This window comes from Urocampus carinirostris, chromosome 1, assembly GCF_059441175.1.
Source record: "Urocampus carinirostris isolate Australia breed hairy pipefish chromosome 1, RoL_Ucar_1.0, whole genome shotgun sequence".
Lineage (NCBI taxonomy): Eukaryota > Metazoa > Chordata > Actinopteri > Syngnathiformes > Syngnathidae > Urocampus > Urocampus carinirostris.
In genome coordinates, this window is record NC_142349.1 from 21,912,894 (window position 1) to 21,924,818 (window position 11,925).

General features: G+C 42.0%; 1 protein-coding gene across 2 annotated transcripts in view; it reads right to left on the reverse strand.

Annotated features, from left to right (window-relative positions):
• Positions 1 to 11,714, reverse strand: part of pde4a (phosphodiesterase 4A, cAMP-specific) — a 137,777-nt gene extending 126,063 nt beyond the window's left edge. For both annotated transcript variants that reach the window (XM_088330207.1, XM_088330191.1), the window contains exon 1: positions 10,839 to 11,714. In XM_088330207.1, coding sequence (XP_088186333.1) covers positions 10,839 to 11,140 — 302 coding nt within the window. In that variant the 5' untranslated portion in view covers positions 11,141 to 11,714. The remainder of the gene's footprint in view (positions 1 to 10,838) is intronic.
• Positions 11,715 to 11,925: the final 211 nt, after the last annotated feature.

The following is an 11,925-nucleotide window of genomic DNA, read 5'->3' on the forward strand; positions in this document are numbered from 1 at the left end:
CATTTCAGGGTGTCCCCCTGCCCACTGCTGGAAGATAGCTGGGGTGGGCCCCAGCACCCCCACAACCCTACTGAGGATAAGTGGTACAGATAATGGAATAATGGATTTTATATATTTTATATATTGTATATATTGTGTGTATACGTACATATATATATATATATATATATATATATATATATACATATATATATATAAAACAATGGTTTTTATACCAAAAACGTATCTACAAAGACTTGTAAGTGCACTATAGTCGATAACGCACAACAATCTGGCTGTGGACCACAACAATATTTGTTCCTCCTTCCCGCTTGTCTGGCGCTATATCTCTGACATGACACCATATCCCCCAAAGGTTGAGCACTACGTAAGCTGAAGCGCCGGCGGACATGTGCGGAGCTGCTTCTCCGTTCGACTGACTTTGAGCTACACGGGCAGAGCTGTCGGATGTTCCCGATAAAGAGATGAGGATATGAGGCATGTGGCTCGCGGCGTTCTGCTGTCATAAGAGGCAGCGTAGACGCGAGATTTGGAACGAGTGAACCGCGCCTCGGCACGCAATAAATCTCTTGAGCCTCCTATCGATGTGGAGATTTTAAAGAAAAGAAAGATGAAAATGAGGCGACTGGCAGTTTATATGGGCAGAGGGTCAGACGCTAACCTGCGAGCGGCCCACTCATAAACACACACAGAGACGCTAGCTCACATCACCACAACATCCTGCCAGCGTCCCTTCCTCGAGCACAAACACCCCCACATACAAAGGCAAACGGAGTCAATTGAGAGCGCTTGTAGGAATAGAATGCTTTCAGTCTTATTCTTTGTGCCCTGCCCACAAAAGAAGAACGGGAGCTCAGTCCCCGCGGATGGGACATGGGGTTATCCCGAGGACCTAGATGCAAAGTAGTCACTCCCGACCATCTGCCTCCCGCCGACGGTCCTGAAGGACTGGGACAACAGAGAAGGCAGATTCTCCCAAAGAGCGCCTTACTGACCTTCGCGGCGATTTGCTATTTGGCTAAGAAACACGCTGGTTCAGATAGTCATAAATTTCATTTTTACCCACAGTGGACTACAGTCATACTCCTGCTAGGGGTTTCCTCCCCTGCTCGGGCTTGTTCGATCCCTCAAGTTACAATTGACCTTCAATCCTCAAGCACTTTTAGTGATTTAGCACCTGCTAAATCTTTTTTCACCAAAGTACCTCGAACAACCCAACTGTACCGGTCTTTCGTGGTGAAGAAGCAGCTGAGCTGAAAGGCATAGCTCTCGTTTTACCAGTCGATCTATATTTCTACCCTAACCTATGGCCACAGAATGTGTGTCGTGACCGAAAAAACAAGCTCCTGGATACAAGCTGCTAAAATGAGTTTCCCCCCGCAGGGTGTCTGGGCTCTCCCTAAGAGAAAGCTGTAAGCTCGATCATCCAGAAAGGACTGTGTAGAGCAGGGGTCTCCAACGTAATGCCCTCTGAGGACAACTGAGGTGCCCACGGACCTGTTCTCAAAGTAGCTTACCAGTGCTGGGTCATTGTGATTTTTTTAGTAAAATGTTTTTTTTTTATTTGTGGTTGACTCAGTCTATCTCACCCTATTTCTAAATATTAACCTGGTAATAACATAGTAACAACATAGTAATAACACAATAAGTGGTTATTTTAGAAATGCATATCTAACTGGGTGCCCTTTGAACTAAATAGTAACAGAAAATAGCTCTCAGCTTGAAAAAGCTTTCTAGACCCCTGGTGTACAGCCACCCCTCCTCCACATTGAAAGGAGCCAGCTCAGGTGGCTTGGACATCGGGTAAGGATGCCTTCTTGAGGCCTCCCTTGGGAGGTATTCTGGGCTTTTCTTGCCGGCAGGAGGCCTTGGGAAGACTGAGAATGTACTAGCGACACTACATCTAATAATAATAATATAATAATAATTTCCTTGTATTGTCATTCTGTGTAACAATGTACACAGAACGAAATGTCGATTGCACCTGACCCGTTGTAGCGAGCCGATGCAGCCGCAGCCAACAGAGGGCGCCGCCGACCACTTTTTAAGTCTTAGGAATGACTCGGCCGGGGCGCGAACCACCTACCTCCCAGTCTCAAAGCGGGCGCCTTACCATCTAGGCTACTGAGCTAGTATGGGAATGCCTCGGGATCCCATCGGATAACCTGGGCTTTGTGATTTTGGATTCGATATGTCGGCTGTTTTAGTGACTTTTCTTTGCTACTTTGTAGTGTTGTGTTTATAAAACCATCACCTTGTGATAAATAATCTTGCCAACTTGGTTAATACTTCCCCACAATTGAGTATGCCCTAAAAATCCCTGACTTAAACAAATGCTCCAATATTTGGGTTGAAAACAAAAGGATGGAATTATTATTTCCAAGTAAAGAACCCATAGTAAGAAAATGAACCCACGTTGTTGTTTTTCACCCAACTGTATTTTCAGCGTATCAAAAGAGTGAATCAAAACCCCATTTTGTGCATTATCTGCCCTCTGTGGAAGACCAATTATAAAATCACTGTTCAATCACACAATGAGGACTTATTTATGAGTAGCAACGTAAAGTCAATCAAGATTGCTAGGTCTATTTGTCAAGAATGAGCAGACTATAACCCCGCTAGAAATTGTGAAAAATATCACTTCTACTTCTCTTCCCAAAAGAAGGTCAAATCCTTCACTTTCTGGTTAGCTTCTGGGTTAGAACTTTCAAATGTTGACACACAGTTTCAGATATATTAACCACAGTAAGCAAATGCAAGGTGTACGCAAGAGTGTTAATAACACAGAAAGCGAACAGACAATTCTACAATCTACTATCAAGGTATCAAGTCCATGCACATTACTTTCAGGCAGTTTTATATTTAAAAATGAGTAGTATAAGATAGGCAAATTCACCTCTATAATGGTGGAGGGGGAATAAATAAGAAGATGGGCTCCAGCACCCCCGCGACCCTACTGAGGATAAGCGGTGTAGCTAATGAGATGAGATGAGATGAGATTAAGTTTTTCAAGCAGTATTTCAGTTGCCTTCATGAAAAAATACCAAGCGCTCGTATCAAGTAGCTAGTAACATTGCATGTGCTAAAAAGACAATCGGGCGAGTTGGTCAAAACATTCCAAAGAAGGGAGGAGTAAAAGGCATCAGAGATTGATGGTTTATGTTTGGGCATACATATTTTACGGTGCTTTGCATACTAGATAAACTGCTGACTGTTGTTTAGCTTCTCCTGGTTGACACTATCAGCAGTTAGATAGATAGATAGATAGATAGATAGATAGATAGATAGATAGATAGATAGATAGATAGATAGATAGATAGATAGATAGATAGATAGATAGATAGATAGATAGATAGATAGATAGATAGATAGATAGATAGATAGATAGATAGATAGATAGATAGATAGATAGATAGATAGATAGATAGATAGATAGATAGATAGATAGATAGATAGATAGATAGATAGATAGATAGATAGATAGATAGATACTTTATTCATCAAGTGTTATTCACAAGCCACTAAGCAGAGTACGCATAAAGACAACTCAAAATAATATGCTGTCATAAATGTCCATTGCGCATTTGCCACATGTGCAAGCAAGGTGGACTTCCACAATGATGTAGAGTCTACACTGTAGAAATTATACTCCAGAAAGCTTCATGTACAGAAAAAAATGGAAATGCATACATATTTATGATCATATCTGTGCAATTATTGAGCACTTGATATTTATCCCTGATCACAATAGCATGACAATAGTGGCAACAGAGATCAAAACCAGATTTTGACATGATCATACTATTTTTAGTCATGGTGCCAGATGCGAATGTATGAGAACTTGGAAAACAAAGTGATTAAAATCAGTATAAAAAAAATTTTTTTTTCACTTTTTCTTAGCTCAAACTAAGCATTTAGGTGACAAACGTTGAATACGTCTGGCCATGGATTATTTTTATCTTTCACGACGACTGAACTACTTTCCAAAATGCCATTCTTTTTATTCGGTTCAGAATCTCGTGCGCTTCATAAAGACATTGCAAGTTGGTGATACAATACTGTATTAGGTGGTCCCCAACCTTTTCTATACCGGGATTTCTGCCACCCAGCCAGATAATAATAAGAATAATCAATGTGGCACTGTGACTTAAAATAGTTTGATGATGACATAAAAAGTAATGCATTTTCTTGTGTTATCCACATCCCTAATATTCTAGTGCACAGGTTGAAAACCTATGGATCATAAGCCATATTTGGGTCTATTCATAAGAACATATGGCTTGGAGATATGATTCTACCCACGCACAACTCATCTGCAATGTTCCAATACTGATAAGAATGGAGTGGAGCCGAGTTCACACATAGCTGGTTCAGTATTCATCTTTTATGAATATATTTATCTTTCATATATAAGATATACTAAACATATATCTTGTATATCCATTCATCCATAATCTGCACCGCTTATCCTCAGTAGGGTCGCGGGGGTGCTGGAACACATCCCAGCTATCTTCAGGCAGTGGGCAGGGGACACCCTGAACTGGTTGCCAGCCAGTCGCAGGGCACACAGGGACAGACAATTCGCTCGCTCATTCACACCTAGGGACAATTTGGATCGGTCAATTACAGTGGCTTGCAAAACTAATTGGCCCCTTGAACTTTGTGACCATTTTCCACATTTCGGACTTCAAACATCAAAATATAAAACTGTAATTTCTCATCTCATCTCATCTCATTAGCCGTACCGCTTATCCTCATTAGGGTCACGGGGGGGCTGGAGCCCATCCCAGCCATCTCTGGGCAGTGGGCAGGGGACACCCTGAACTGGTTGCCAGCCAATCGCAGGTCACACGGGGACAGACAACTCACTCGCTCATTCACACCTAGGGACAATTTGGACCGGCCAATTCACCTGAAATGCATGTTTTTGGAATGTGGGAGGAAACCGGAGTGCCCGGAGGAAACCCACGCAAGCACGGGGAGAACATACAAACTCCGCACAGGAAGTCTGGAGCTGGATTTGAACCCACGACAGGTTCCCATGACATGAACTGTGCCGCACAAGCGCTAACCACTGCGCCGCCGTGCTGCCCCAACTGTAATTTCTAATATATATAATTATATATATATATCTTATGTATATATCTCTACTATGTCTCTTTGGGTCAGAAAGGTTCCCAACATCTGGTCTAGTTGATAGAATCGGGTGCTTCCCACGATTGTTGGTTTGAGTCTTGTTACATCCTTTTTTTGAAGTATTTCGACTGATACTTGTACAAAATAGAGTACTTGTTTATTTTTAGTGCAACCCTAGTCTTTACTTCAAATTAAATGCGCCTTGTAGTCGGTCGGGTGGCCTCATGTATGAAAGAAATATCCCAAAAGATTCATTTTTGGGAGTGAGCCTAATAGTGCGGAAAATATAGTACATGCCGACTACTGCTAGTGTCGGAGGAAGTGGATGCTCTCGAGGAGTGAGCTTCATGAAAGACATCCGGCTCCCCACAACAGTATCGGGCGGGACAAGGGCAAAGTTTCCCAAAAATGCAAAATCAGGTTGGAACAGTCTGTTCTTCCTTGAGAATGACAGATGAACAATTTTGAATTGTGGATAACAACTTCCAAAAGGGAGGGACTTTTTGCGTGTTGTTTTCAATCGAAAGCCCATGTGGGCAAATTATTGCGGGATTTAATTTCTGCTTTTGCCTTCAAAGTAGTCAGACACCAATTGTTTTTTGACCTCTCCTTTCAATCGTTTTTCGTTTGCTGGGTAAAATAGCATTAATGGAATATAATTTGTGAGAAGCAGTGTGGGCAGCAAAAGAGGTGAGGTCACATACTTCCGTGGGCAGAAAGGTTGTGAATTTATTTCTTGAGGACGATTTTAGAAGCATTAAGTCTTCTTTCAGTCTCTTCTTAATTTCTGTAAAATTGGTCTTAATTTTTTCAACGTATATAGCCCAGATATTGGGAACCATTTTGACTCAAAGAGCCATAAAAGCAAAATATTTTGATTTGTGGGGGGATACACCGTACATTTTGAGACAAAATTCAACAAAGCTTATTCTTCATTACATTTTCTTTCACTGTGGCATATTTGATGATTTGATCAAATTGATTAAATAATAATGCCACAGCCTGTGTCCCAAATATCAACAAAGATACCACTTTAAACTTGCTTCTATCCCGCAATCACTTAATATTGTTGAAGCTCATTTTGACCTTTATTTTCTTCATAAGTAATATTTTCAAAATAAGGTGCATGAAGAGTTCATTGGTAGTACTACTTACTTACGTACTACTTACCTTCGGCGCAGACAGCTTAGGACGAGAGACAGGAGGGAGTGCTTGCGCTCTTTGCATAGCTCCACCCATCCCTACTGCTCACCCAATCAAATTGCTCTCAGTACTCTTCTGATGTTTTGACGTATGTACAGTATTTTCTGTGAATTTTCATCGTAAGGTGTCTCAAAAGTGAACTTGGACAATTTAATGAGCTTCCATTTAAAGGATCCCTCAGCAGAGTACAACCAAAATGTGTTTTTTGAATGTGCCATCCTGTAGTTATGTGCCAGTTATATACCGGAAAGTACAGGTATTATACTCAGTGTTACTTTGGCTTGCGTGCACGTCAATAGGCTTCACTCACGCAAATTTAAAATAACATGTAGAAAATTTGAATCAATTCAATTATGTCTCCGAAACGTACTTACGCATGAAAAGAGACATGTATGGCTCGCAAGCAATAAATTATCCTATACAATGTCGAGTCGTGTATAGCCCTTGATCAAAAAAAAAAATCAAAGGGCTGCACAAATCACTATTTCAATATCTCCTGAAACCTACTGTACGTGTGTTCAAGGAAAACCTAAAACGGCCTTTACTTTAAGAAGGGGGTGCAAATGAGATAATCCCCTTCCAGGATGACCCTACTTTAATAAATGTTACAAGGGCATTAACAGATAGTACACAGTCAACAACAACATTTAATAAAGGTAATAGCTCAGCAAAGTGAAACTCGGTTTGCCTCTGGGGCAAGATTCAGGCTTTCTGTACTCAGGCCAGATCAGTAAAAGGATGGCAACTTGAAATGTTTAGCTTTGTTATTCGGTATTATGCTTTATCATTCAGACTACATTAATAACCTACCCTATATATTATGATGACTGATAACAAAGGGTATTTTCTGAACACATTTATTCACAAAAAGATTCTATGTTTAGCATTGAATGTGTTAACTGGTTTATTTTAACAGTTGAGTGAATGTAGTTCTACACACGAATCAACTCACCATGCTATTCAAACTCAACACTGCCCCCTAGTAGCCAGAGAGAGCATTTAGTTTGCATCTGTTTAAAAAGTCATAACTTTTGATAGAAATGACCTCGAGACTCAATTTTTTTGACAAACTCAGGACAAATTAAACCATCTGACGGGCCGTACAACTGATTGATGCAGCCAATTTATGGATTAAGTAAGGCATTAAACCTACAATGTATCAACAACGAATACTGTTACCTTAGAAATATAAAAAAAAAACTACTGAATATATCCTTTGCAGTTTTTAATAATACTTCATAAATAAGCATGTACCTGCTATTGCACGCACAAACCTTGTTCATTGACTATTTCAGGTCTTGAAAAAGATTTGGAAACATGAGTAGTAAGATGGAAAGTCATGTACCAATCAACCACTAAATGGAACGCTAACTACTCAAAAAAACATCAATGTGACTGTGTTATCAATGCAGCTTTTAGTACCCTGGGAGCGGTTGTGCAGATACAGTACAATTTTTTTTTTAAATGTTCAAGCTAACTGTTGAAGAAAACAACAAAGGAGTTCATCAATATTGTTTTTAAGTTGGTTATACTCAAACTTATACATAATGTGAACCGACAAAGTCATAAGAACAAAAAGTGGAAGCTTTAGAAGTGAGATGATGTAAGCCATTTTGCTCACCAATGCACAGCAAGACTTCATCCACCAAGCCAACCAACATGCAGCAGCAGCTGCTATCAAGGAGATAAATGGAGCTCCCGCCGTGTGAGCGCAGAGTAATCGTATCAAAATCCGCATTGTTCCATGACTCACACTCGATGAAATGCAGTTAATCTAACCGACTTGATTAACATGTGTTACGTAAATCCATATCGACATATTTTCTTATGAGCTGCCTCAATGTTTTGTTACTGTTTATGGTGTCATCATATGGCTTGGTGCAACGTAGTTTGCCCCTCGCTAGGGGTAGGGGGCACTGGTATTTTTGTTAGTGATCCGATCCAAGTAAATAAAGGATAACGATCCAATACTGGGCAGCACGGCGGCGCAGTGGTTAGCGCTTGTGCGGCACAGTTCATGTCATGGGAACCTGTCGTGGGTTCAAATCCAGCTCCAGACCCCTGTGCGGAGTTTGTATGTTCTCCCCGTGCTTGCGTGGGTTTCCTCCGGGCACTCCGGTTTCCTCCGGGCACTCCGGTTTTCTCCCACGTTCCAAAAACATGCATTTCAGGTGAATTGGCCGGTCCAAATTGTCCCTAGGTGTGAATGAGCGAATGAGTTGTCTATCCCTGTGTGCCCTGCGATTGGCTGGCAACCAGTTCAGGGTGTCCCCTGCCCACTGCCTGGAGATGGCTGGGATGGGCTCCAGCCCCCCCGCTACCCTAATGAGAATAAGCGGTACGGCTACACCAGGAATCACCTAACACCCCACACTACTTCGAGTGCTTCTATCCATCCATCCATTCATTACCCGCACCGCTTATCCCCAGTCTCAGGTAGAGCGCTCGTCTTGGGATTCGCAGGTTTGATTCCTGGCTCCCCCGTGTTATATGTTATATGGGCAAGACATTGAATCCCTAATGCCCCCAATAGCAGGTAGTCGCCTTGCATGGCTGACGCTGCTATCGGTTAGTTAGTGTGTAAAGGGGAAAAGTGTGAAGCACATTGTAAAGCGCTTTGAGAGGTCTTCATTGACCTGAAAAGCAGTATATAAATGCGGAATATTAAGATTTAACTGGTTGCCAGTCAGTCGCAGGGCACGCGGAGACAGACAACTCACTTGCTCATCCACACCTCAAGACAATTTGGACCAGCCAAAAAACATGCATGTTTATGTCATGTCTTTTTGTATGATTCAAAATAGCGAGTAACATATAGTCAATTAGCGATTGCAGAAATACTATTTACTAATGCAATGAAAGAAAAGAAAGAAAAAGGGCAGCCCTGTTTCTGAGTGCGCCATCTGTTGTCATTAATGAATGCAGCGGTAACCAACGTCTCAATAAGTCAGCTTTTGGAAGTGAACGTAGGGAGCCTGCTCCCCACCAATCAATAGCTGATTCCCTCCGAGCAGCCTTTTTTCTCTTCTTATTGGTCAATATGCAATATTTTGGGGATTCTGTGTTTTTGGCTTTAAATTCGTTGCGCATAAAAAGTTTAAAATATTTTGTATTTTATCTTTTTTTTTGTAGATTCATTAATATTTTAATTCTATTCCCTGTAGGGTGTTTTTCAGTGTTCATGTGTTTGTATAAAAATGTAAAGTCTGTTCTTTGTTCTTCTTTTCCTTTGGTATAATATTTCATTTATTTTTTCCCATTTTTTTCCATTTAATTTCTTAAACTCACTTTATATTTTCTTTTTCTGATGGTTATTTTATTATATGGGTAAAGTCAAGTCATGTTTATTTGTATAGCCCTTAATCAAAACTAGTCTCAAACAGCTGCACAGACCGCAGACTATTATTACACCATCCCCTGATCTAAAACCTACATGAGGGCAGGGAAAAACTAAAAAACCTCAGCATGAGAAAAATGAATAAAACCTTGAGAAGGGACCCCACATGAGGTAACCCCCCTTCCAGGATGACCAGGCTGCAATTGATGTTGCATTAACAAACAATAAAAATAAAATAAAAAGGATAACTTGACGAGGTTCTATAACTAAACTTGCTGTCTGCACTTCTCTTTTCAAATGACTCAAATACTGCTCAAAAAAATTCAAATAATTTCACATAACAACAATTTATTTCTAAAGAATTGGAAATGGTGACTTTCCCTGTTAACTAGCTACTTTTACTATAAAGTAATTCAGTTACCAACTCTTTTGGAAGAAGTAGTAAGTAACCCAAACTAATGACTGTTTGTTTTTAAAGTAACATGCTCACATAACCAAACTTGTGCATTCAAACAGACCCCCTGATTTAAGTGTTTGTGTTTTGTTAGTTGTAAATGCAGCTTAGATGTGACTATATACTCGGGGGAATATCATTTGGGAGAAATTCTTGCACTCTTGAGGTGGTGCCACTGTAACTGCATTTGGTATTACTTTGTAGTGTCGTATAAACATGCCAACCTCACTTTAAAGACGTGATTTGTAGTGTGATCCTGGTGGCCTTATAGGGTTCATTTATCCCTGCTGAGTGAGGTGAAGTGGTACTGATTTGATGACAATTGAAATTAAATTTGTGAACTGTTTTTAGCAAGTAGCAGAGTAACGCCCCATGATGTTTGAGTTACACTTTTTATTAATAACACATTACAGTATGGAAAAAGTAATTGCGTCACAGTAATGTATAATTTTGTAACACGTTTCTCCCAGCATTGTTGGGTTCCACCTGCCAATCTAAAATAGTATTACGCATGACTGTTCGAGGTATATTAAAACCACGTGCGACCTTTCACATACATAAACTGGAATTATGCAGCAGGCTTACCACGTTATTCACGTAAACTAAAACCAAATTGCCCCGACTTCTACGCCCGCCTCCCTGCCGTTTGTCAGCTTTACGCATACAACCAGGTCTGTACGCCCACGCCGCGCGCAGAAATCAACTTACCGCCTGGTAGCCAAGCAGTTGCCGACGGACGCGTGCGTGGTTCCGTGGAAGGACGAAGGCCAGGACATGCGCGACTTTTTCAGACCGGGCCGGTCGCTCGTGTCCACGGCGTCTGCGCGCTCGATGTGCCGTTGGTGGTGGTGGCGGTCGGTGTCCGAGTAGCCGCGGTGCTTGATCTTGATGGGGGTGCGCGGCTGCCTCCAAAGATGCTGCGGGGGCTTCAGGGTCGCCTGTCCTTCGCGGGGCACCGGCAGCGAGAGGGACATGCTCTTCTTGGAGCACGTTGTGGGTGCTTCCATCATGATGACGAGAACAAATAGACTCGATTGAATATGGAACAATTTGAAGTTGGGGGGAAATAGTTGCCTCCTCAATTTGACGCTAGCGAGGCTCTTTTCTATGCCTCATGTCCACGCGTGAAGCAATAGCAAATCACAGTGTTCATGTGGCGTCCGGAGTGCAAATCATCCACGATTTAGCGTTCGTCTCATGGTGGTCGATTTGAAGTCAACTCCTCATCTCTCGGTTGGTCCCGCTTGCAGGTTAAGATCTCCACAAGTTTGACGCCTCATGGCGCACAAGTCGTGCTGGAGGATAATCTAGACACTTGGCAGGAACCTGGAAGGCGCGCAACGTTATTGCTTTTGAAAAGAAATTCCAATGAATTCCCGGCGAGCTACGACGCGGAACAACTGGCTCCTCCCGAGATTGCTCCATGGGCTGAGGAGGAGAAAGCGCACTCGGGGCCACATTTGCCTTTGCCTTGACCTTTCAAGCACCCCCTTCGCTTCAAGTCCAGCCCACGGGGGGAAAGCAAGCTGGTTCTTCAATGTGGTTCCATCACCCCTTCGTCCTCATCCTCACTGCTGGAGTTCTGCGACTGTATTTGGCTCCTCTTTTCTAGCCCCCCCACCCCCCTTCTCTCTCTCTCTCTCTCTCTCTCTCTCTCTCTCTCTCTCTCTCTCTCTCGCCCCGACTGTCTGCTGGCCTTCGTGTTGGTTGGTTGCTTGCCTGTTCTCCTCCATGATTTGTCAGCTCAACCTTTTATGTGCTCATCCATTGTGGTTGTATTTTTGTTGCCCCCTCC